We start from the raw sequence: 27,626 nt of genomic DNA, 5'->3' as shown, positions 1-27,626 counted from the left end.
CTGTTGCGTGCGCTCCTAGCAACAGAGCCCACCACCTGTGTGCATCTTCTCCTCCACCCTGATCCATCATATAACTGGATCCGTTATCCGTTATCCGTTGAAGGAAATATCACCAGCGGTGAGTGAACCCCCTAAGCACACCTTTATAGGGAGTCACACCTGATACCTAATTAAGTGCACAAAAACCCAAAGTGCAATACCACAACCACCACCGGGGACAGTCAAGACACCTTTGAACTTAACCAAAGTAAAAAAAGTTCACTTTGTGCTTTTAATACTGCCAGATCCAACACTGGATCATGACACCTGGGTTCTTCCACCATGGCTGCTATTAGCCCCATGGCCACAACGTTTCCCCCAATCAAGTCTACCCGTTGCGACCCTTACTGCCCCGTCAGTGTCCAGCCATCCAGTACCCCAGGCCTCCTTTGTCCTGCGTCCTTCATTCTGCAGCTGTGCTGTCAGGGCCACCCCCCTCTCCAAGTATCCATCTCTCTCCTCTGTCTTTCCTGAGCTCTTCCTCCTTTCTGTCTCCTCCTGAGCTCATCTCTCTTCTGTCTCCTCCTGGGTGTCTGCCCTGCCCTTGGGACTCTCCTTCCCTTTATTTCCTTACTCTGGAAATCCCCTTCCCAGTCACGTAACTCCGCCCACCATGACTCTGCGTTTCCCTAGCCTAAAACTGCTGTTACGCCCTTTTCTCCCTACCCTATGTCACCATCTAGTGTCCAAAACCTGGTACTACACTGTCTCTTACTAATTCTAGCTGTTTCCTTAGACATGTATACAAATTCTCATCAAAACAGTGTACACAACATATTTTACATGTTCCTTCTACATCAGACAGGTCCACCCTCCTACATTTGCATGGGTTTTCTTTGGTTTCCTCCCATCTTCCAAAAACATACTGATAAAGAATTTAGATTGAGGGACAATGATGATAATATATGTAATGCAGTGTGGAATTAATGGCGCTATATAAATAAGTTAAACAAAATAAAATATAAGTTAAGAGAATGATCCAAAAAGATAAGAGATCATTGCCTTGTACAAAAAAAACCAAGGGAAAAAATACAAAAAGATACAAAGGCATTGAATGTTCTGAGAGATTCAGTTAGAAGAAGAGTTCGCAAGTTAAAATTTTTCAGAACACTTTAGGAGTTCATGAATGGTAACATTACCTGGACGTGGCAGAAAGAGGAAGCCATCACCCGCTGTTATCAGATTTTTGAGGAGGCAGATCTTCAAAAATCCTTGAGTGAGTGAAGAAGACCTGCATCAAGATATGGTGGCTGCAGGCACTACGGTTTCAGTTTTAACAGTAAGGCCCTGTGTGTCTTGCGTTTCTGAAGTGGGTTCAGAGATTCCATCTAAAACATCCTAAAAACATCCTGAAAACAGGATTCAGATGGACTCTAGACGGGGCAATAAACTTAATGACATGGATGGAGTTGGGATGAGCTGTTTTTTTCTGACCATGTTCATTTATTCAAATGGTCAAAGAAATGTAGAAGGATTCAGGTAAAAAAAAGTATAAAGAGAATAACTTTGTATACCATTCATGTCTAGGCAGTCTATATCTGTGGTCCATCTGAATCCCATATGAGGCTCATTTATAGAGGGGATTCCGATGAAACCCCAGGACACATTGCTTACATGCAGCGTGAACAGGGCCTGAGGTGCACACTAAATGCTAAACATTGAAGTTTTTCATGCCCGAACTTTCAGAAACCTACTTACCCAATAACACAAGAATTGCTAGCTCTAATAGGATCAGAACCTATAAATAAGCCAAATAAAATAAAGGAAACAATTTCTGAGATTCCTTTCTCTGGAGCGATGCAAAAAAATTGAACTTTTTGAGTCTGTGGATCAGTAATAAATTAAGGCAGAAGGAAGCATAAACCAAAAAGAACACCCTGCTTACCATGAAGCATGGCGGTGACTCAGTGATTATCTTGGGCTGCTGTCCTTCCTCTTGCTCTGGAAATTTGAAAATTTCAAACATGAGATTGAGTCCAAGAATACCTCAAAGTCAATCAAGTCATGGTTTCTGAAAAAGTCCTAGAAATTTCTGGAGTGGCCATCATAATCAGGTGATTTGAACAACATTAAGCATATTTGTTTTGGATTTAAAGAAAGCTGTTTGACTTCTCAATGGGTATACTGAAAAGTGGTCAATAAGTTCATTCTGACAGAAGTAATAATAGCATTTTACAGTATTTTCTGAATATGTTTGTGCTGATTGATGACCGTAGATGACAACAAAGTGGAGCTGAATTTTGTGGTAAAAATCAATTGAAAATAGCTTAAGAAAATATAGATAAAAGGAGTTAAAACAAAATCTGCAATAAAAGCAAAAAAAATTTCTATTTATTCACTTGCTGCAGTGTTTCTAGTCATTGATTTTTATCCTAGATTGAATAAGCTCTCCAGTGAGGATGAGCTGGCTGACAGTTACTCAGTTAGCTCATTCAACAGCCTGCAATGTGCAGGAAAACAAAACTCTTTGTAAAAAGTAAATGGTGCAAAATTTTTATTCAGCAACAATTATAATTAGACCAAAATATATCTATTTATCAAAAAAGTCACCAAAAGTGTTTACATATCCAACAGAGCCAACCCATACTATCCAAACTGCCGTGTGTTCCACAAACCAAAGGTTAGGAGATTCCAAATTGTCTCTTCCTCAAGCACAGAAAAGACACAAGAAACCTCTTACATAGACCATATTAATGGCTATTAATTTTCTAATAAAATTTTAGGTGCATTGGTTGGCAGTGGAACCAACAGTCAATTCAATTTAATATACAGTGCCTTGCGAAACTATTCGGCCCCCTGGAGCTTTTCAACCTTTTCCCACATATCATGCTTCAAACATAAAGATACCAAATGTAAATTTTTGGTGAAGAATCAGCAACAAGTGTGACACAATTGTGAAGTTGAACGAAATTTATTGGTTATTTAAAATTTTTGTGGAAATACAAAAACTAAAAAGTGGGGCGTGCAATATTATTCGGCCACTTTAACTTAATAATTTGTTGCGCCACTTTTTGCTGCGATTAAAGCTGCAAGTCGCTTGGGGTATGTCTCTATCAGTTCTGTACATTGAGGCTGGTTTCACATTTGCGTTTTTTTGCGCTGTAAAAAAACGCATACGTGCGCATGCGTTTTTTCCCCTATATTTAACATGGGTGCGCATACCTGCGCGCTGGCATGCGCACGTATGCGATTTTCATGCGCTGCGTTTTTTTGGGGTGTGCGTTTGTATTTTACAGACGCAGCATGTTGCATTTTTTGGCCCTGCAAAAAAGCGCATGCGCACGTATGCGCACGTTTTGCGCTAAAAATGGCCATTATAGCCTATGGATGCGCATACGTGCGCACTGGCATGCGCATGTAAGCGTTTTTTTAGCGCTGCGTTTTTTTGGTAGTGTCCACTTGTTGTACTAGTTATAATCTTCTAAAGTCAAAAAAAAAAAGTCTATATAAAGGAGGTGCCTGCCAAAACTCTGCCACTACTACACTGACAGATTGGAGAGCAGACAGTCAACAAGGAACCCATCTTATATCAGCGAAGAATGTGAGTATATTACATTATATGCCTGTCCTTTTAAATTATGTATGTACTAGTGATTTTTATTATTTTTACATGCAGTATGTCTTCAGAATCCGAGTATTCCCCATCGCGGCAGGAATTGGCGCAAGCAGACCGTGAGGTGATTATTTTCGTGCATCTGGTAAGTATATCTGCTGCTTCTCCAAATCTCTTACGTTTTTTTCTACTTTTTTAAGACATCCTCATCATCATCTTCTGCGGACGGGACTAGTGAGGGCGAAGAGCAGGAGCAGCGAAGCCAAGTCCCGGTGGTGATACGGAATGTATGTATCAAATGATTTGTAATGTTCTTTATTTTTTATCTTCTATTTTTACTCTTTTTTATGTTTCTTTTTTTGTAACTTTTTATTCAATTTAAATTTGATTATTCTAATGAATGTGTTTTGTCTAGGTTCCACAACGGGATGAAGACATCTACCTGGATAATGAGCAGCTCATCAGCCTGGTCCAGGAGCGTTCGCCGTTGTGGGACAGCCGTGACCGGCTGCACAAGGACATTGTGGTGACCCGGCGGCTATGGAATGAGGTGGCCGCAGCGTTGATGGATGGCTGGGACAGCGCCACAGCATCCTCCAAAAAGGCGTTTAGTGAGTATTTCCCTGCTCTGTATTGTGCCGCAGTGACTGTTGTCCTTGACGGCACTGTTGGGTTTCGTGCTAGGCATATTCTAGCAGGAAACCCAACAGTGTCATTGGGGTCTACAGTGACTGCTTTGAGTATTGTATTGCTACATTGTGCTGCAGTGACTGTTGTCCTTGACGGCACTGTTGGGTTTCGTGCTAGGTGTATTCTAGCAGGAAACCCAACAGTGTCATCGGGGTCTACAGTGACTGCTTTGAGTATTGTATTGCTACATTGTGCCGCAGTGACTGTTGTCCTTGACGGCACTGTTGGGTTTCGTGCTAGGTGTATTCTAGCAGGAAACCCAACAGTGTCATCGGGGTCTACAGTGACTGCTTTGAGTATTGTATTGCTACATTGTGCCGCAGTGACTGTTGTCCTTGACGGCACTGTTGGGTTTCGTGCTAGGTGTATTCTAGCAGGAAACCCAACAGTGTCATCGGGGTCTACAGTGACTGCTTTGAGTATTGTATTGCTACATTGTGCCGCAGTGACTGTTGTCCTTGACGGCACTGTTGGGTTTCGTGCTAGGTGTATTCTAGCAGGAAACCCAACAGTGTCATCGGGGTCTACAGTGACTGCTTTGAGTATTGTATTGCTATATTGTGCCGCAGTGACTGTTGTCCTTGACGGCACTGTTTTTTTTTTACCAACAGTGGACAAAGTCCGAACACGTTGGCGTTCGATCAAGGACCGCTTCAACAGTGATGTTCATGCTGAGGGCCAGGTTCGCAGTGGATCTGCGTCAAGGACCAGAACTAGATACCGTCACTATCACGCGTTGCAGTTCCTAAGACCGGTCCTTGCCACGAGATCGTAAGTATTATAAATTTTGGGTTTTTATTTTTATTAATCTATGTTTTTCTAATCCACAGCTGATGCTTCTTGTAAAGGCATGGTAGTAATGATTTTCCTTTATTCCACAGCACCTGGAGCAGCACCCTGTAACCTGGCCCTGGAGCGGTCCTTCCTCGGACGTCCTCTGACCCGTCCCAGCCATCCGACAGCCAGGAAGCACCTTGCAGGTCAGCCACACACACAGCTGGTGACCAGGAAGCTGGGCCATCAGGTGTTCCCCTGTCCCAGGTCTCTGCCACTGGTTATGCGGGCACTACCCGCCAGCGGCAGAGGGCCTTGGACAGGAATGTCTTGCCCGAGTTTATGCATTTGAGCGAGGCCTTTAATTCCAGCCTCAAGTCACTGTCCGACAGAGTTGAAAGCGGTTTTGCACTCATGGAACGTGGTTTTAACCACTTTGAACACCGCTTCAATTCTGTAGAACAGCGCCTTGACCGTCTGGAGGCCGACCTCAACAGACCAGCACACCATTTTTTTAGTAAGATTGAAAAGGGCATGGCGGAACACCTTAGTCCTGAGCAACAGCTGAATGTGCTGCAGGCCTGCAACAATGCTTTCTTGCAGGCTATGCAGCATAATCGGTACGGTCAGCAGTCAGTGGTGTCATTTCCACCTGTGCCACCATTGACTCGCTTCACCTCACTACCGACTTGTGCTGCATACCACTGCACGGACACCTCTATTCAAAGCCAGGACACCCACCGTTACACCACCACAAGTCTGAGTGCAGCTGGTCACTTCACCGACACCACCATGGCAAGCGCTGCTCCTGTCTGGAGCACCACCGCCACTCCCATGCATGCGTGGAGCTCAGCCACCACTAGGCAAACATGGAACAACCCTGCCGCTACAACAACATGTAGTAGCCCTGCCACCACCACTCTGCAAACCTGGACCATCACTGCCGCCACCAGTCCTCCTGCAAGGACGAGCACTGCCAACGAAGAGCAGCAGCAGCAGCCACCTCAGCAGCAGCAGCCACCTCAGCAGCAGCAGCCACCTCAGCAGCAGCAGCAGCCACCTCAGCAGCAGCAGCCACCTCAGCAGCAGCAGCAACCACCTCAGCAGCAGCAGCAGCCACCTCAGCAGCAGCAGCAGCCACCTCAGCAGCAGCCGCCACCTCAGCAGCAGCAGCAGCCACCTCAGCAGCAGCAGCAGCCACACCAGCAGACGGGGGACCTACACTCAATATTTGCCCCTAGTTCAAGGCGAAATCTATCAAGGCGGGCATTGGGCCAAAGTCGGTCCAGGCACACAAGCCTACGGCGACATGCCATTACAACTAATGTACCTGAACAGATTTCCTCTCCTCCAAGTGTTCCTAGTTTAATTCCCTTAACTGGACTACCTTCCCCCACAAGTTTTGTTGCCCCTTCCCCTCAAACACCGTCTTCAACTGCAAGTGTTGCATATTCCCTGCACACCCCCAAATTGAAACCATCTGCCCCCAAACGCCGTAAAAAATAATTTTTTGGTTTACTTTTTTTGATTAAAAATAAATTTACATTTGTGGTTCACCATTACAAAGTTTCATTAATGTTGTTTGCGCCGCTCACACACACTGATGGGTAAATACATGTTAAAAACCAACCCAAGGCCTAGTATAGTCATATGTGAAATAACACGGACTAGTATAGTCATACCAAGGCCTAGTGTAATAACTCTAGTTTTACCAACTTGGATCTGGTTTCATGAAAAACAAACTGTTGAAACTTGTCTAAAAAATAAGTTTCTTTCTAGTTTCACCAGTTTGTTTTTTGTGAAACAAGATGCTAGTTGTTAAAAATCGAGTTATTACAGTAGGCCTTGGTATGACTATACTAGGCCGTGGTATTTCACATATTACTATACTACTAGCCCCAAGGCCTACTATACTCATATTTGAAATACCACGGCCTAGTGTAGTCATTCCAAGGCCTAGTGTAATAACTCTAGTTTTACCAACTAGAATCTGGTTTCATGAAAAACAAACTGTTGAAACTTGTCTAAAAAATAAGTTTCTTTCTAGTTTCACCAGTTTGTTTTTTGTGAAACAAGATGCTAGTTGTTAAAAATCGAGTTATTACAGTAGGCCTTGGTATGACTATACTAGGCCGTGGTATTTCACATATTACTATACTACTAGCCCCAAGGCCTACTATACTCATATTTGAAATACCACGGCCTAGTGTAGTCATTCCAAGGCCTAGTGTAATAACTCTAGTTTTACCAACTAGAATCTGGTTTCATGAAAAACAAACTGTTGAAACTTGTCTAAAAATAAGTTTCTTTCTAGTTTCACCAGTTTGTTTTTTGTGAAACAAGATGCTAGTTGTTAAAAATCGAGTTATTACAGTAGGCCTTGGTATGACTATACTAGGCCGTGGTATTTCACATATTACTATACTACTAGCCCCAAGGCCTACTATACTCATATTTGAAATACCACGGCCTAGTGTAGTCATTCCAAGGCCTAGTGTAATAACTCTAGTTTTACCAACTAGAATCTGGTTTCATGAAAAACAAACTGTTGAAACTTGTCAAGTTTCAACAGTTTGTTTTTCGTGAAACAAGATCCTAGTTGGTAAAAATCGAGTAGGCCTTGGTATGACTATACTAGGCCGTGGTATTTCACATATGACTATACTAGTAGGCCCAAGGCCTACTATACTCATATTTGAAATACCACGGCCTAGTATAGTTATTCCAAGGCCTAGTGTAATAACTTGTAAGTTGGAATGGAGCAGATTACATTCATCCACTCAATGCTGACTTGTATTCCCCATGGACTTTCATTGGGGTTGGGTTTTGAGGGTTGTGTTTTGAGAAAATCACATCCTTTTTTTTTCAACTAGTTGCACAATTTTCTCTTGAAAAAATTTGGTTTCCTGATTCATGGCCTGCAGCTTTGCTCGTTCCAATATATTTCACGCAGACTAGCAATGCTGCATTTTAACTCTTATGTGTATTTACCTGCCCAGGTGTGTGAACATCAAAAAATTCAGTTATACATGGGAAGTTTTTTATTTAATTGGAGTTTAAAAAATATAGTGCACTCAGTAATGGTATCAAATAAGGTTTTTTATTACCATAAACAAACAAAAACATTACACCATTTCATTTTGCCAGTGCACCCGTCCTACATCAGAAATAAAGTAGGCCGCAAATTGGTCCCTCATTTGGCCAACTTCAACGGATGACCTGAGAGTGTGCTGAGTGAATTCAGGCAATGGGTTAGGAGCATCATCGTCCAGTTCAAAGGTCGGGTGCTCTTTAGCCATCACAAAGTTATGTAGAACCACACAGGCCTTCACCACCTCATCGACTGTTTCAAGTTTAAGATTAATGGCCGTGCCCAGAATTCGCCATCTGGAGACAAGAATCCCAAAAGCACACTCGACATTTCTTCTGGCCCTGGTCAGCCTGTAATTAAATATTTTTTTGGTGTGGTCCAAGTCCCGGCTGGAGTAGGGTTTCAGTAAGTTTCCGCACATTTGAAAAGCCTCATCGCCAACCATTACAAAGGGCAGTGGCGGAGCTTCGGTGTGAGGAAGAGGCCGTGGCATAGGGAAATTAAATTGGTTGCCATACAACCTCCGGCCCATGTCTGAGTTTTTAAAAGCATGTGAGTCATTACCACGGCCAAATGCTCCAATGTCCACTGCTACAAACATACATCCGGCATCCGCAATCGCCATGAGTACTATTGAAAAGTACTTTTTGTAATTATAGTACTCAGATCCCGTTCTTTGGGGTTTGTTGATCCGTATGTGTTTACCATCAACAGCTCCCAAACAGTTAGGAAAATTGCATACTGTCCAGAATTTGTCAGCAATTTCCATCCACTTTTCAGCGGTGGGCAGGGGCATAAATTCTGGACAAAGAACATTCCAGAGAGCCCGGCAGGTGTCAGCAACAATTCCAGACAAGGTAGAGATTCCAATACGGTACTGGAAGTGTAGTGAAGATAGGGTTTCTCCAGTCGCCAGGAATCTGTGAACAGACAAAGAAGTAAAATTAATATTTATGTATATTATTTTAAAAAACTATAAAATAAAATATTAGTACATTCACGAAAACTAATTACCCAAGGTTTTGAATACTAAATTTAAAAAAAAAACATCAGACCGCACCCCTTGGTTTTTAAAACATACCGTAATGTCACCAGTAGCCGTTCCTCAGGAGGAATCGCACGACGGAGCTGTGTGTCCTGTCTCCGCATGGATTGTTGGACACGAGCAAGCAAATCCATGAAACTTTCGTGGGACATCCGGATATAATCTGTAAATTTCTCCGGGTTTGACTGGAGCTCGCTGTAGAGGGTGTGGTATGCCCCACGGCTCTCCCGGAGTTCAACAATCGGATGTATCCACATACGCCGCCGTCTTCGCTGCCTCTCTCTCTTCCTTTGTTCATGGCAAGCAACTGCATACGCCTGAGCCATCGCGATGTCCAAATCCAAGTTGAAGTGAAAACTCTTCCAGCGCAGATCCATGGTCACGAGAAGAATCAAGCAAATGTGAAGAATACTGTAGACAGGGTCTATATATTAACATACCACACCCACAATGCAGTCCCATTGGTCTTGTGTGTTGTTGAATGGTTGTTTTTTCTTTTTTGTGGGGTTTTTCCAAAATCTGTAAAAAAACGCAAACGCACAAAAAACGCATACAAACGCACAAAAACGCTGCGTTTTTTTCCTGCATGCGCATAAAAATGCTTGAAAAAAACGCAGTGTTTGTATGCATTTGTATGCGTTTTTTTAATGCGTTTTTTTGCGGGAAAAACGCGCTGCAAAAAGAAGCAAGTGTGAAACTAGCCTGAGAGACTGAAATTCTTGCCCATTCTTCCTTGGTAAACAGCTCGAGCTCAGTGAGGTTTGATGGAGATCGTTTGTGATCAGCAGTTTTCAGCTCTTTCCACAGATTCTTGATTGGATTTAGGTCTGGACTTTGACTTTGCCATTCTAACACCTAAATACGTTTATTTGTGCCCAATTCCATTGTAGATTTTGCTTTATGTTTGGGATCATTGTCTTGTTGGAAGACAAATCTCCATCCCAGTCTTAGGTCTTTTGCAGACTCCAATAGGTTTTCTTCAAGAATGGTCCTGTATTTGGCTCCATCCATCTTCCCATCAATTTTAACCATCTTCCCTGTCCCTGCTGAAGAAAAGCAGCCCCAAACCATGATGCTGCCACCATCATGTTTGACAGTGGGGATGGTGTGTTCAGAGTGATGAGCTGTGTTGCCTTTACGACAAACATATATTTTGGCACTGTGGCCAAAAAGTTCGATTTTGTTTTCATCTGACCAGAGCACCTTCTTCCACATGTTTGGTGTGTCTCCCAGGTGGCTTGTTGCAAACTTTAAATGACATTTTTTATGGATAACTTTGAGAAATGGCTTTCTTCTTGCCACTCGTCGATAAAGGACAGATTTGTGCAGTGTACGACTGATTGTTGTCCTATGGACAGACTGTCCCACCTCAGCTGTAGATCTCTGCAGTTCATTCATAGTGATCATGGGCCTCTTGGCTGCATCTCTGATCAGTCTTCTCCTTGCTTGAGATGAAAGTTTAGAGGGACGGCCGGGTCTTGGTAGATTTGCAGTGGTATGATACTCCTTCCATTTCAATATGATCTCTTGCACAGTGCTCCTTGGGATGTTTAATGTTTTGGAAAACATTTTGTATCCAAATCCGGCTTTAAACTTCTCCACAACAGTATCACGGACCCGCCTGTTGTGTTCCTTGGTCTTCCTGATGCTTTCTGTGCTTCAAACAGAACCCTGAGACTATCACAGAGCAGGTGCATTTATACAGAGACTTGATTACACACAGGTGGATTATATTTATCATCATTAGTCATTTAGGACAACATTGGAACATTCAGAGATCCACAATGAACTTCTGGAGTGAGTTTTCTGCACTGAAAGTAAAGGGGGTCGAATAATATTGCACGCCCCACTTTTCAGTTTTTGAATTTCTACAAAAATTTAAAATAAGCAATTAATTTTGTTCAACTTCACAATTGTGTCCCACTTGTTGATTCTTCACCAAAAATTTACATTCGTTATCCGTTATCTTTATGTTTGAGGCATGATATGTGGTGTGGCAGGGCTAAGGGTCGTGTAATCGATGGGCGATATTTGCCTCATAAATGGCTTGTCTCTATAATGTAAAGCCTACCAGATATTATTATTGTTGTTGTTTGAAGGACCTGTGGTGAGGTCACAGTCAGGTGACCAGTCAGCTGCTGGGTTCGTGGGTGTGGCTACAGCCTTATAATGTGGTCTGCTCCTGAACCAGGGTGCTGTATGTGGGGAGGACTACACCTACCAGCATGTGCTGAGACTCGCGGTCTGAGTCTGCAACCACGAACGGTTATGTTTTTTTTGGATAAGCTAGAGGCTATTTTTGGTGACACGCTGTTTTATGGTTTATGACAGAAATAAACCTTATGAACTTTGGAAGAACCTGTCTCCTGATTGTCTCCCGCTGCACCTGAGTGAGTCACATCCCTACAATTGGTGGTACACATGCGGGCAGCGGTCCCAGCAGACTTGAGACAGTTGCTGCATGTCCTGGGTGAAGTTTGCAGTGGGGCAACAAGCACTGCCGGGAATCATGGAGGACCTGCTGAAACACCTGGTCCAGTCCCAGGCACTGCAGCAGGAAACCAACAAGCTGTTGTTACAGCAGATCCAGCAAGGCCAGCAGGAGCAGCGGCAGCAGTTCCAGCAGAGCCAGCAGGAACAACGGCAGCAGATGCAGCTTCTGGCAACCACCATCCAGGAGGGCAGGACGAGCGCCCCAACCCCAGGTCGGGCTGATGCCACCGACGTCGAGAAGGCGGTAAGACGCGCATTACAAAAAATGACCCCTGAGGATGATGTTGAGGCCTTCCTGACAGTGTTTGAAAGGGTGGCTGAGAGGGAAAAACTTCAGCCAGAGCGGTGGGCGGAGGTACTGGCCACATACCTAACGAGGGAGCCCCAGAAGGCGTACTTTGACCTGACTGTACAAGATGCCAGAGAGTATCCCAAATTAAAAGTGGAAATTCTCGCCCGCTTGGGGGTAACAATGACTACCAGGGCACAGAGAGTGCATCGTTGGGCCTATCACCGGGACAAACCCCCGCGCTCCCAAATGTTTGACCTGTTGCACCTGGTCCAGAAATGGCTGCAGCCAGAGTCGGCTTCCCCGGCACAGATGGTAGAGCGAGTTGTGATGGATCGGTATGTGCATTCTCTGCCGAGACCTCTACAGACTTGGGTTGCCCAGGGTGATCCCCAAAATGCTGATGAACTGGTTGGGCTGGTCGAGAGATACCAGGGAATGGAAGGCTCCTTGGGGAAGCAGCCCATTCCGTATTGGGGGTCCCAGCAGGGGGCGGAGTCACAAAAAGGTGTGGTGCATCCAAGGTCAAAAGGGGTGGGGAGGCGGTGCCCAAGGTCCCCTCGGGTGTTATTTGCTGGAAGTGTCATGAGCCAGGACATATAGCGGCCCGTTGTCCCCAGACCACCGAGCAGATGGACTGCAGCATGGGACGCCATAGTTCATACTACGCATATCCAGCCTGCAGTGTGAACTCACTACCTAACAAGGGGCCACAAGCGTGTCCCGTGAAGGTGAACGGTCGAGCAGCAATGGCGCTTCTGGACTCCGGGAGCTTGGCGACCCTTGTGAGGGCCAGTTTTCCTCTAAACATACTCCCGGGTAAAAAGATTGGTGTTCGGTGCATACATGGCGATGCAAAGGACTACCCTATGGCTAGGGTGAATATTGAAACGGCGCATGGCACCGAGTCGCATGAAGTTGGCGTTGTTCGAGATCTGTTGCATCCTATAATTATTGGCCGGGATTTCTGTCTGTTTTGGGATCTGTGGGGGGTGGGTTCTGAGTGTGCTAGCCAGAGCAGGGAACCAATCCACCCCACTGAGGTATCGCCACTACCAGACGCAGATGAGTTTCCTTTATGTGTCCTTGTTGGGGATGAAGAGGAAGGGTCCCCTGTACCTGACATCCTGGAGTTAGGGGTGGCCGGGGAGAATTTTGGGACTGCCCAACATAGGGACCCCACACTAAGGGAAGCCTTTAACAATGTCACCGTCATTAATGGGGTTGCACAAGAGCCGGGAGCAGACACAAGGTTTCCCCATTTTATGTTGAGTGGGGAATTGTTGTACCGGGTCACGAAAATAAGGGAGGAGGTGGCAGAGCAGTTAATAGTACCAGCCCCATATAGACGAAAAGTGTTGGACATGGCCCATTCACACATCTTGGGGGGACACCTGGGGGTGGAAAAAACCCAGGAATGGATTGTACAGAGGTTCTATTGGCCTGGGTGTCACCGGGAAATAGTAAACTATTGCAGGTCCTGCCCGACATGTCAGTTAACTGCTCTCACATCTCATTTTCGGAACCCTCTTGTGCCACTGCCCATTATTGAGGTGCCATTTGAGAGAATTGCCAAGGACTTGGTCGGTCCCTTAGTTAAATCAGCTCGGGGCCATCAGTATATATTAGTCATCCTGGACTATGCCACACGCTATCCTGAGGCCATTCCCCTGAGAAACTCCTCCGCGAAGAGTATAGCCCGCGAGTTGGTCCATGTGTTTTCCCGGAAGGGTTTGCCGAAGGAGATTCTGACCGACCAGGGGACACCTTTTATGAGCAAGGTGATGAGAGAATTGTGCAGAGTCTTGCAAATTTCCCAGTTAAGGACTTCAGTGTACCATCCGCAGTCAGATGGCCTTGTTGAGAGGTTTAACAAGACACTGAAGAGCATGCTGAGAAAAGTCATAGAGGAAGATGGTAGAGACTGGGATTGTCTCTTACCGTATTTACTGTTTTCTATCCGTGAAGTTCCCCAGGCCTCCACGGGGTTCTACCCCTTCGAGCTTCTGTACGGCCGGCATCCGCGAGGTCTCCTAGATATAGCCAAGGAAACCTGGGAAGCCGAAGTCACGCCCCACAGAAGCGTCATTGAGCATGTGGCACTGATGCAGCAGAGGGTTGCGAAGGTGATGCCCATTGTTAAAGAACATCTCCGCCAGGCACAAGAGGCTCAGGCCAGGGTCTACAACCGGTCAGCCAGAGTGAGTCAGTTCAATCCGGGAGACCGAGTTCTCGTGCTAATCCCGACGGTGGAAAGTAAGTTCTTGGCCAAGTGGCAAGGGCCATATGAGGTGGTGGAGAAGCTGGGAGACGTAAACTACAAGATCCACCAACCCAGAAGACGGAAGCCATACCAAGTTTACCATGTTAACCTTATCAAGCCATGGCAAGATAGAGAGCCAGCGGTAACTCCGTGCTTGCTGGGCAACCTAGAAGGAGAGGTTGGAGCCGTTACCATAGCGGAGACTCTGTCAAAGGCCCAGAAACAGCAGTGCCGGGAGTTACTCCAGAAAAACAGCGACCTGTTCTCAGAGTTGCCGGGGTGCACGAAGGTGGTGGAGCACGAAATTCTGACCGAGCCACATGTGCGGGTGAACGTGAAACCATATCGTATTCCTGAGGCCCAGCGAGAGGTAATCTCCAAGGAGGTGCAGCGTATGTTGAAGCTCGGGGTCATTGAGGAATCCAAGAGCGGCTGGTCGAGCCCGATTGTCCTGGTCCCAAAACCTGATGGTGAATGGAGGTTCTGCAACAATTACCGGAAGCTGAATGAGGTCTCCAAGTTCGACGCTTATCCCATGCCACGCGTTGATGAGCTCATCGAGAGACTTGGACCTGCCAGGTACATAACCACTTTGGATCTGACCAAGGGATATTGGCAGATCCCCATGGCACAGGAAGCCAAGGAGAAGACGGCATTCTCCACACCAGACGGGTGCTTCCAGTATGTCCGGATGCCGTTTGGCCTACAGGGAGCTCCGGCAACCTTCCAGAGGGCGATGGATAGAATCCTTGCGCCTCATAAGCTATATGCTGCCGCATATCTAGATGATATCGTCATCTTTACCCCGGACTGGGAGACTCACCTGGAGAAGGTCCAAGCAGTGTTTGATGCTCTAAGAGAGGCGGGGTTTACAATAAACCCGAAGAAGTGTGCCTTGGGGAGAGAAGAAGCCAAGTACCTCGGATATGTAGTGGGATGTGGCGAGATCAAACCCCAAATCAATAAAGTGGAAGCAATTCAGACATGGCCGAGACCTCTGTCAAAGAAGCAAGTTAATGCTTTCCTGGGGATTGTGGGATATTACAGGAGGTTCATCCCAAACTTCGCCACAATGGCTGCACCTCTAACTGATCTGCTTAAGGGGACGAAGTCAGTGATGGTCCGCTGGTCCGAAGAAGCAGAGTCAGCCTTCCAAGAAATGAAGGGAGCTCTTTGTAAGCAACCCGTTTTGGTGGCCCCAGACTTTAAACGTGAATTTGTCCTCCAGACAGATGCCTTAGATGTCGGGGTAGGAGCAGTCCTCTCCCAAGAGATACATGGGGAGGAGCATCCTGTTCTCTACTTGAGTAGGAAGTTAACTTCTTGTGAGAGAAATTATTCAGTTGTAGAGAAGGAGAGTTTGGCCATAAAATGGGCAGTGGACACATTACGGTACTACCTGGTAGGACGGAAGTTTAGGTTGATATCCGACCATGCCCCACTCAGGTGGATGAGGGAAACAAAGGGCAAGAATGCTAGGGTCACCCGCTGGTTCTTAGCCCTACAAGACTTCAGCTTCCATGTAGAGCATAGGGCCAGGAAGCTACATGGGAATGTCGATGCCCTCTCCAGAATCCCTTGCCTGGTAGGTGAAAGTGCCAAGCCCTACGGCTTTAGGCAGAGGGGGGAGGTATGTGGCAGGGCTAAGGGTCGTGTAATCGATGGGAGATATGTGCCTCATAAATGGCTTGTCTCTATAATGTAAAGCCTACCAGATATTATTATTGTTGTTGTTTGAAGGACCTGTGGTGAGGTCACAGTCAGGTGACCAGTCAGCTGCTGGGTTCGTGGGTGTGGCTACAGCCTTATAATGTGGCCTGCTCCTGAACCAGGGAGCTGTATGTGGGGAGGACTACACCTCCCAGCATGTGCTGAGACTCGCGGTCTGAGTCTGCAACCACGAACGGTTATGTTTTTTTGCCTAAGCTAGAGGCTATTTTTGGTGACACGCTGTTTTATGGTTTATGACAGAAATAAACCTTATGAACCTTGGAAGAACCTGTCTCCTGATTGTCTCCCGCTGCACCTGAGTGAGTCACATCCCTACAGTGGGAAAAGCTTGAAAAGTTCCAGGGGCCAGAATACTTTCGCAAGGCACTATATATATATATATATATATATAACCAACAATGTAGACCAGCTCACTCCTGTGAACCACCTGGGACCTCAGCTGACTTGGTTAACTCCGTTGTGCCCAGATCTGGATGTAGGAGTCCATCCATACAAATGTGAACAACGACAGAGCAAAGTCCAGCAATAACGTGAGCAATCCAGGATGCTGTTAAAAAAATTTTTTCTCTTTCTTTTTATTCATAAATCCATTAAAATACAATGGTCCAAGCAGTTCAAAACAGCAATAACGCAGGAAAGTAGTGCAGATAGGACTACACGTTTCAGCGGTAAAACCCGCCTTCTTCACGGTCCAGATCCTGGACTATATATATATAGTATAAAATCTTGAATTAATGAATAGGTTATTTTCTGCTGATAAAAAAATAGATGTATGTACAGTATCTCTACAATGGAGATAAAAAAAAAGAAAGCCAATAAGTTTTATTTTCAGCCACTTTTATATCTGGTTTCCAGTTGTCTTTAGCCCCTTAACATCCACTGATGGACATAGCCCATCATGGCAGGGTATAAGTTCCCACACAAGGACGCGCTATGTTCGTCATGCATTTAAACTGTCACTACGTGTAAACATGCAGTGACAGTTCAGTGCCCACAGCTTTCACTGACCGCTGACGGGCACAGGAAGAGGTGCAAGGACCCATGCTGTCGGTCCGCACATTGGATTAAATCATATTAATGATACAACATTATGTTTGTTTTTGCACTTTATAAAATGATTGTGAGTAATTAATGAATGTTATAGGATATGTATATATATTCACCGGTGTGTGAGACTCACTGTTTGAGAAAACCTCAGTGTGAGCCAAAATGTCACCTGCCATGTTGGTCTGGATAAAATCCACCTTTTTCACCTTTGAATCAATGGAGTGCTGCCTTACTTTTTCATTATATATATATATATATATATATATATATATATATATATATATTACCATGAGGAGCTCTTGGTGAGTTTTCTTATTTTGATCAACATATCAGCAAGCATCATTGTTCAATTTTCCTGGGTTTCTGTCATCCAGGATAACAGCACAACATGTTACATCAAACGCCTGCATGAAAGTCAATATTCCAGGCTTATGCAAACAAAAGTCTGTGTTTTCTTGACCAACCAGAAAGAAACTCACAAATTCAAAAGACAACATATAGATAACCCTCTATACCTCCTGGCTTGCTGAAAATAGATGTATGGTTAATTAAGATAAAATGGTGTTTAATCACATTGCTCACCCATCTAAATTAACCAGACGTGATAGGATTCTGATCATCCTTCTCCACTTATCGAGGACAGTCCACAGCATGTCTTTAATCACAGACACAAATGTAAGAGGTCTCACCTTCATGACAACAAAACTTTGTATCATCCAGTTTCCTCAGAGCATATTCCATCAATTCCTTGCGAATAAACTCTACATGTATTTGATGAGAACCTACTCATATTCATTGTATAATCAACATATCAGCAAACATCATTGTTCAATTGCCCTGCATTTCACTCATCTAGGATAACAGCACAATATGTTACAACAAACATCAACTCAAAAGTCATACTAAAAGGCTTATTCAAACTGTGTTTTCTTGACCAATCAGAAAGAAACACATAAATTCAAAAGTCAACATATAGATAACAGTCTATTCCTCCTGGCTTACTGAAAATAGACATCTGGATAATTAAGAAAAAATGCTGTGTTTTTACAGCATGTTTATTTCCTTTGTGCATAATGGAACAACAAAAAAAAAGTTGAGAATGAAAGGAAAATTGGACATAATTTCAAACAAACTCCCAAAATGGGCAGGACAGAATTGTTGGCACCTTTCCAAAATTGTGAGAAAACACCTTTGTTTCAAGCGTGTTATGTTCATTCAGACTCAACTATGGCAAGTAAGAGGTGTGGGCAATGTGAAAATCACACCTGAGCAGAAAGAGGTGAGAGCAGAAAGAGGTGAAGAGAACTATCTACAGATAGTTTGGGGGGTTTTGTGTGAAATTATGTTCAACTCGTCATTTTTTATTCAAATTTTTTCACTGTTTTTATTGTGTTGTTCCAATATATACAAAGGAAATAAACATGTGTATAGCAAAACATGTGCAACTGCAATAATTTTCAGGGAGAAATGCTTAATTTTCTGGAACATTTCAAGGTTGCTATTACTTTCGGCCATGACTGTATACAGCAAATGTTATAATCATCATTGATCATTGGTTTGCATTATTTGCACTATGGTCCTGAGTTTAGATCAATGTCAACATGTTCATAGCTTTCACATATTTGTGTGGCTTTTCTACATTTACTCCAGTATCCCCTTATATTAAAAATACATACTGATAGATTAATTGGCTTTCTAAGAAATTGTTGTGTGTGTTGGAGAACTTGAGTTCCTGAATGGTGATCATCTCTTTACCAGACTCACTCCACCTCAAAGCACCTTCATTTCTTGTTCCATTCTTTCACTTGCCATGGAGAATGTTAGGATTGGAACAGCAAATAGTCAGATAGAATAAGTTAACTAAGAAGGAAGAATATTCTTGTTCTTTAATACTAAATAATTACCAAAGATTTTTTTTATGAAGACATTTCAAATTTTTATAGCAAATCGATGCTGCTAGCTCTGTTGAAATGTCTATACTGTAGTCACAGAGATATCAGTTGAGTCCTTTTCACCCCTGTGTAGATGACGTGTCTCGGGTCACACAATGTGGTGCATTAACCATGTTCAATGCAAACGAGCTGCAAAATAAGTCCAGTGTCATAGTGTAACAGACATCTGTGACAAGACACACAAGACCCAGAAGCAAGTGTGCCAGCCTTGTTCACTGCACAACATATGCTCTCCGTCATTTTCTTGGTGCCCAGGCTCCAGGTTTGATAATAAACCATTTCTATTCTCTGCAGCCTCTCATCTCTTCTACCCTGAAGTGCTGCTCTCTCCTATCTTCGAAATTGCCTGATATTAGCATTCTCCAGATGTATGTTAGGAGATCTCTTTGCAAACTTATATCTGGTAACCAGCTTTTCCAATCTCTGCTCTGAATCCACTCCTGTGTCTCCATTCAATGTCAGCAAGCAGTTAATCCTGAATGCTATCTATGTGTTTTCAACTCTGCAAACTTATATCTGGTAACCAGCTTTTCCAATCTCTGCTCTGAATCCACTCCTGTGTCTCCATTCAATGTCAGCAAGCAGTTAATCCTGAATGCTATCTATGTGTTTTCAACTCTGCAAACTTATATCTGGTATATAGTTTTTTTCAACTTACTCTGCTTGTCCCCTTATGTTGTGAGGTCAAGAAACTTTTCAAAGTGCTTTATGATCCATGTAGTGCTGGACATGTGTTTATTTGACCACAACATTTTATTGGGTCCTGGTGTCTCAATTTAGTGTGATTGATTAACGAGAAGAGAGAGCCAAAAAAAAAAAAACAAAAAAAAAACTTATCCTTAACCTCCTATATATTCAGACATAGCTAGGGGGAGCATTTATGCAGGGGTGGCATTTATGCACATGTAATCGAAGTACATGTATCAAAGTACTTCTGGCAGTTATAACATGTATCAAAGTACTTCTGGCAGTTATAACATGTATCAAAGTACTTCTGGCAGTTATAACATGGCAGTTAGACAGGGCAGGAGACAGGTAAGACATTTATATACATCTACTCCCTGTACATTTGGAGTACAACAAATATATACCATATGCATTTGTGTAATTTATATCCTGGCTGCTGCATTCACACACATCCACCGCCCTGGCATTAACTCTCCACACTCCATCCATATTGGCCCCTCGCTTCTTTCCTCTCCTATGTATAGCACTCACGCTCTTTTCACATTGTTAAATTGCACAGATCCAGGCAGTCCCACCATTCAACACCAGAGACGCTCTTACAAATCACTTAACCATCTGCTCACTCTTTCTATCCTCCTTCTCCTAGTCGCAGGAGACATTGCTCCCAACCCTGGTCCCCCATGTTATAGAAAGTCAAACCCCCCCACTGCTACACTCAGAAACCCCTCTAATCTTATTAATATTCCCTGCATGCCATCTGTCTCTCTTAATTGTGCACTTTGGAATTCTCGCTCAGTGTGTAACAAACTCTCCTTCATTCATGACTTCTTCCTTTCTAATTCTCTTAACCTCCTGGCTCTTACTGAAACCTGGATCCAGCAGTCAGATACTACCGCTGCTGCTGCTCTTTCATACGGGGGGCTACACTTCTCTCATACCCCAAGATCAGACAATAGAGCTGGTGGAGGCGTTGGTCTGCTCCTATCACCAAAATGTACCTTTCAGGTTATCCCTCAAGTACCCTCACTTGTCTTCCCTTCTTTTGAGGTCCATGCCGTCAGACTCTACACCCCCTTCTCCATGCAAGTGGCGGTGGTGTATCGTCCTCCCGGCCCCTCCCATCAGTTCCTGGATCATTTTGCCACTTGGCTTCCACATTTTCTCTCCTGTGACATCCCTACCCTCATCATGGGAGATTTCAACATCCCCATTGCTCTTCCCCTCTCCCCATCTGCTACTCAACTTTTATCTCTAACCTCCTCATTTGGCCTTTCGCAGCTTACTAATTCTCCAACGCATGAAGACGGAAACTCCCTCGACTTGGTCTTCTTTCGGCTTTGTGCGGTGGATGATTTTGCAAACTCCCCTCTCCCACTCTCTGACCACAATCTTCTTTCATTCTCTATAAAGAACTGCCAGGCTGCTCAGGTCACCCCCACTGTCCAGACTTATAGAAACATACAGGCCATTAACACCCAGAAACTTCTGAAGAACTTGCAGTCTTCATTGGCCCCTATCTCCTCCCTCTCATGTCCTGATTCTGCATTGAAGCATTACAATGAAACACTTCAAAGTGCCCTGGATGAATTTGCACCCTTCTATAAATAGAACACCACAACACAGACGGCGACAACCCTGGCACACGGTGCAAACACGTTTCCTGCAGCGGTGCTCCAGGTGCGCCGAACGTCTGTGGAGAAAATCCAATCTACACGAAGATTTCATCCATTTTAAGTTTATGCTTAGAACATACAACACTGCCCTTCACCTCTCCAAACAAACCTATTTCAACACCCTCATCACCTCACTGTCCAATAACCCGAAACGTCTCTTTGACTTTTCATTCTCTACTCAATCCAAGAGTACAGGCCCCAACCATGGAGCTCCGAGCTGACGATCTGGCCAATTACTTCAAAGAAAAAATTGACCAGATCCGACAGGAAATTATCTCCAAATCCCCTCATACCATGCACTGTCCTCCCTCCCCCACTGCATCTAACTCACTCTCTGATTTTGAACCAGTCACAGAAGAAGTAAGCAGGCTCCTTGCATCTTCTCGCCCAACTACTTGCACCAGTGACCCATTTCTGTCACATCTCCTCCAGTCCCTTTCCCCTGCTGTCACCCCTCACCTAACTAAAATATTTAACCTCTCTCTCTCTTCTGGTATTTTTCCCTCCTCATTGAAGCATGCCATCATACATCCACTACTTAAAAAACCATCCCTCGACCAAAACTGTGCCGCTAACTATAGACCTGTCTCTAATCTTCCATTCATCTCTAAACTCCTGGAACGCCTGGTCCACTCCCGTCTTATCCGCTATCTCTCAGAAAACTCTGTTCTCGACCCTCTCCAATCCGGTTTCCGCTCTTTACACTCCACTGAAACTGCCCTCACTAAAGTCTCTAATGATCTGCTAACAGCTAAATCAAATGCTCATTACTCCATGCTAATTCTCTTGGATCTCTCTGCAGCATTCGACACTGTGGATCATCAGCTCCTCCTCACTATGCTCCATTCCATTGGCCTCAAGGACACCGTTCTCTCCTGGTTCTCCTCCTATCTCTCCGACCGCTCCTTTACTGTTTCTTTTGCCGGTTCCTCCTCCTCTCACCTTCCCCTTACTGTTGGGGTTCCTCAAGGATCGGTTCTAGGCCCCCTCCTCTTCTCCTTGTACACTGCCCCTATTGGTCAAACAATCAGTAGATTTGGTTTCCAGTACCATCTCTATGCTGATGACACCCAATTATACGCTTCTTCTCCTGACATCACGCCAGCCTTTCTAGAAAACACTGGCGATTGTCTAAACGCTGTGTCTAATATCATGTCCTCACTATATCTGAAACTGAACCTGTCAAAGACTGAACTCCTGGTGTTCCCTCCCGCTACTAATGTACCTATACCCGACATTGCTATTTCTGTGTGTGGTTCCACTATTACTCCCCAGCAACATGCCCGCTGTCTTGGGGTCATACTTGATTCCGAGCTTTCCTTTGCCCCCCACATTCGATCACTGGCTCGCTCTTGTCATCTGCACCTCAAAAACATTTCTAGAATTCGACCTTTTCTTACTTTTGACTCTGCAAAAACTCTTACTGTTTCTCTTATTCATTCTCGTCTCGACTATTGTAACTCTCTTCTAATCGGTCTCCCTCTTACCAAACTCTCCCCTCTCCAATCTGTCTTGAATGCTGCAGCCAGGATCATATTCCTCACCAATCGTTACACCGATGCCTCTACCTTGTGCCAGTCATTACACTGGCTACCCATCCACTCCAGAATTCAGTATAAACTTATTACCCTCACCCACAAAGCCCTCCATGGCTCAGCACCACCCTACATCTCCTCCCTTGTTTCAGTATACCACCCTACCCGCGCCCTCCGTTCTGCTGATGACCTGAGGTTAGTATCCTCAATAGTCAGAACCTCCCACTCCCGTCTCCAAGACTTTACACGTGCCGCGCCAATTCTTTGGAATGCACTTCCCAGGTCAATACGATTAGTCCCCAATCCCCACAATTTTAAGCGTGTCCTGAAAACGCATTTATTCAGACTGGCCTATCGCCTCAACACATTAACCTAACCTATCCCTGTGTGGCAGAGCCAAAAGTTTTACCATAACCAGGTTCCCAGCATCATGTTCCCACATGCTTTATGCATCCATTAGCCCTCTGTGTCTGTACTGTTACACACTTAACATTATGGCTGGTCCATACAATCAGAGCAACTGTTACCACCCACCTTTCGTGTCTACCTCTTTCCTCATAGACTGTAAGCTTGCGAGCAGGGCCCTCACTCCTCTTATTTGTTATAATCTACTGTATGTGATTATTGTTATGCTGTAATGTCTATTGTCTGTTCAAATCCCCTCTGAAATGTAAAGTGCTGCGGAATATGTCGGCGCTATAAAAATAAAATTTATTATTATTATTATTATTATTATTATTATTATTATCTCTTTACCAGCACACAAGACTGTTGTGTTCCCTGTGGCCAGATCCGGCTTCTTTTGATGCTCTTCACCTGACTTGTATCCCATATGATTCTATGTTTTGCAGCCTATGAAGCCTAGTAGTCACCATTGCTCTCCTTTCCCTTGAATAAGTAGCTATAACTAAGGTTATTTTTAGTATTACACAGTTTTATTTCATATTCTACATTCCATTTATGTCAAATCATACTCTTTCCTCCAGTTCTCTATTATTCCTACCATCAGGATACTGTAATAGGCGGCTGAAGTGTATAGTAAGGCTAGAACGTGATAGCAAACCAAAGTCTTTCAAAATAACTCACCGGCCAAGGGTAATGGGACTTATTCTGAAATTACCATAGTTCGGTGATAATCCACTTAATTGCATAATGTTAGCATTTAGTGATATGAAACATAATATCTCTTGGTTTAGTGAGTTTAGGAATAATCTCAAATCTGTAAATATGACAGAAGTCTATCGTTGTACTGGTAGCAAGCGACCACCCCTAGGGTAGATTTAGATAATTAGTGCTATCTTCAACTTGTAAAAATTAGGAGGCACCAGAAGAATGCCGGATATTCATTAATGAACATCCATTGAAATGGAGGACATTTCATGCTTTTTTTTCAATACTGTGAGGTCTAAAAACTTTGTACTAATCTCCCAACATTCCCTCTCAGCTAATTATTGCTTGCGTCACCACAAGGGTCCTGATACATCTTGTAATTATCACTTAATTTCATGGCACAAATTAATTAGCCAGCAAGTTCCACTTATATATTTGAGCTTTTGGATCAATGGTGCATTAAATGAGAGGCAGAGCTGGTGTCCCAGGCATACAGCAGGGTAATAGAGGTGTAGTCCAGCACTCGGACAAATCTTGTAAAAATATTCTTTTTTATTTAATTAGTCCAGAAAAGGAATATGACAATAAAAGGATTGGATTCAAGAAAAATAATCATATTCCTCACCAATCGTTACACAGATGCCTCTACCTTGAGCCAGTCATTACACTGGCTACCCATCCACTCCAGAATTCAGTATAAACTTATTACCCTCACCCACAAAGCCCTCCATGGCTCAGCACCACCCTACATCTCCTCCCTTGTTTCAGTATACCACCCTACCCGCGCCCTCCGCTCTGCTGATGACCTGAGGTTAGCATCCTCAATAATCAGAACCTCCCACTCCTGTCTCCAAGACTTTACACGTGCTGCGCCAATTCTTTGGAATGCACTTCCCAGGTCAATACGATTAGTCCCCAATCCCCACAATTTTAAGCATGCCCTGAAAACGCATTTATTCAGACATGCCTATCGCCTCAACACATTAACCTAATCTATCCCTGTTTGGCACAGCCAAAAGATTTACCATAACCAGGTTCCCTGCATCATGTTCCCACATGCTTTATGCATCCATTAGCCCTATGTGTCTGTACTGTTACACACTTAACATAATGGCTGGTCCATACAATCAGGGCAATTGTTACCACCCACCTTTCGCGTCTACCTCTTTCCTCATAGACTGTAAGCTTGCGAGCAGGGCCCTCATTCCTCTTGGTATTTGTTATAATCTATGTGATTATTGTTATGCTGTAATGTCTATTGTCTGTACAAATCCCCTCTGAAATGTAAAGTGCTCCGGAATATGTCGGCGCTATAGAAATAAAATGTATTATTATTATTATTATTATTCATGGTGGTCTATCCACTTGAAACGTGTAGGTTTTTCTGGGATTTTCCACATTTTTTCTTTGGATTTTACCCTTTTTTCCAAAGTCTGCTATGTTTACAGGCCATTTTCTTTGAGAAGAACACCCTTCTAGAGGACCATTTTTCAGATGTTTCGCTGAACAGAAGTATCAAACTTTAAACAAATGTTTGTACTATATGTCTGCTCCTTGCATGGTTTGGCCAGAATTTGCAAATTGTGTAGTGTGCCATAGCACAGTATGATTGTTTTCTGGGCATTTTCCTGTAGTTTTTTTTTCAATAATTTACCTTTAGTATTGGCAGTGTCTACTGTACTGTGCACAGCTCTTGATAGCCATATCTCACTTCAGATTTTTAGAAAAAGCATGTAAAATCCAAATTTTACCTCCAACCTGCAGCGTGCCCAAGCCAGGGCTACCAAGATCAGGCTTAATCTCTAAAGACATCACACATCTCTGTCAAGTTACAACATTATTGTTCTCTAGATTAATGATCATAACTTAAAAACCATAACTACATTGCAAACCAGTAATTGACTCTGAAGCCTTAGGCTACTTTCACACATCAGGTTTTCGGCGTCAGGCGCGATCCGGCGTCGTGCCGGAACGCCGGATCCGGCAAATGTTTTGTAAAACCGGATGTGACGGATCCGGTTTTCTGCCGGATCCGTCTTTTTCTTGACAGACAAAACCGGATCCGTCTCATCCGGTTCATCCGTTTTTCTATCCGTTTTTCGACGGATTACGCCGGATCCGGTTTTTAAAATTGACCCTTGTGGCCTTCCGAACGGGATTGGCTACTGGAAAACTATATATAGCATGTTCCTACAGCCCTTCTTTGACAGGTTGTAGAGGAGAAAGTGCAGGTTGGAGAGAAGAGCAAGTTACTGGCGAAGATGGATGTTGTCATTGGAAATATTTTGAAGAATTTGGCGGATTTTATAGCGGAGGCGAATCGTTTGAGGGTGATTGTTCTGGAGAAGGAGAGAGCGAGACAGCAGCGCATCAGGCATCGTAGACGATGTTTGTGGATCCACCCCATCACAGCCAAGAGAATGACGCGTGGGGTCTATTCTACACTCTGCATGGACCTTCGACGAAACCCGGATAAATTTTTTGGATATGTTAGGATGAAAATGGAGAATTTTGATTACTTGGTGGAGCGCATTGCACACCTCATAAGAAAAGCGGACACCTATTGCCACTTCTCTGTTTCACCCGCAGAGCGTCTGATGGTGACTTTAAGGTAAGCCACATTTATTGGATGTGATCGCATCAGAGCACACTTTCACTGCAATCTTGTTGGTGGTAGTTTGTATCTCCAAGTGTTATAGCTGAGTTTTGGTATGTAATGCTGTGATTTAAAACTAATTTATTGTTTTTTAATTCCCCACAGATTTCTTGCAACTGGAGAATCCCTTTCGTCACTGCATTTCCAGTACAGACTCGGGATTTCCACCATATCTGGAATTGTGAAGTACATATGCCGTGCACTGTGGGACTCCTTAGCTGAAGAGTTTTTACCAGAGCCCACAACAGAGAGGTGGATTGAAATTGCTGACAAGTTTCAACAGATATGTCAGTTTCCCAACTGCTTGGGCGCTGTGGACGGGAAACATATCCGCATTGTAAAGCCAGCTGGATCGGGATCGGAATATTTCAATTACAAGAAATATTTTTCAATTGTCCTCATGGCCATCGCTGACGCGGAATACAAATTTATTGCGGTTGATATTGGGGCCTATGGCCGCTCCAATGACTCTCAAGTTTTCAAACTGTCTGCCATGGGGCGTAAACTGTATGGAAACACCTTCCAGTTCCCACCACCTAGACCGCTGCCGCAAACATCTGGTCCACCTATGCCATTTGTCTGTGTAGGGGATGAAGCCTTCCAGCTGTCAGAACACCTTTTGAAACCGTACTCTAGCAGAGGATTGACAAGACCAAAACGCATTTTTAATTACCGCCTCACAAGAGCAAGAAGAATGGTTGAATGTACCTTTGGTATTCTGACAGCCAAATGGCGGGTCCTATTGACTGCGATCAACCTCAAGACAGAAACTGTGGACGAGGTGATCAAAGCGTGCGTGGTACTCCACAATTTTGTTATCTGCAAGGAACCCATTTCCATTGAGGACACCTCTGAAGAAACCACCTTGCAAGATTACCATGACATTACCACTAGAAGTTCTGTGACGGTTTCAGTAATGAGGGACAATTTTGCACTATACTTTATGTCACCTCAAGGAAGAGTACACTGGCAGGATGACAGAGTGTGAAAGATTTGTG

At 44.1% G+C, this 27,626-nt stretch overlaps 2 protein-coding genes across 4 annotated transcripts in view; both read left to right on the top strand.

Annotated features, from left to right (window-relative positions):
* The window catches only part of UNC5D (unc-5 netrin receptor D), a 941,164-nt gene that overhangs the window by 350,241 nt on the left and 563,297 nt on the right, over positions 1 to 27,626 (top strand). The window lies entirely within an intron of this gene.
* Positions 3,948 to 6,692, top strand: LOC141084349 (uncharacterized). The gene is made up of 2 exons (XM_073569038.1): positions 3,948 to 4,203; positions 4,894 to 6,692. The coding sequence occupies exon 2, from the start codon at positions 5,399 to 5,401 to the stop codon at positions 6,560 to 6,562; it is 1,164 nt and encodes a 387-aa protein (XP_073425139.1). The 5' UTR covers positions 3,948 to 4,203; positions 4,894 to 5,398; the 3' UTR covers positions 6,563 to 6,692.

This window comes from Dendrobates tinctorius, unplaced genomic scaffold (assembly GCF_039654945.1).
Source record: "Dendrobates tinctorius isolate UK_male_01 unplaced genomic scaffold, ASM3965494v1 ptg000022l, whole genome shotgun sequence".
Lineage (NCBI taxonomy): Eukaryota > Metazoa > Chordata > Amphibia > Anura > Dendrobatidae > Dendrobates > Dendrobates tinctorius.
This window is presented reverse-complemented; position numbering and strand designations above follow the sequence as displayed.

What these genes read in the sequence shown, in the direction of transcription:
- LOC141084349 (XM_073569038.1), top strand. Translation starts at nt 5,399, where the DNA reads ATGCATTTGAGCGAGGCCTTTAATTCCAGCCTCAAGTCACTGTCCGAC.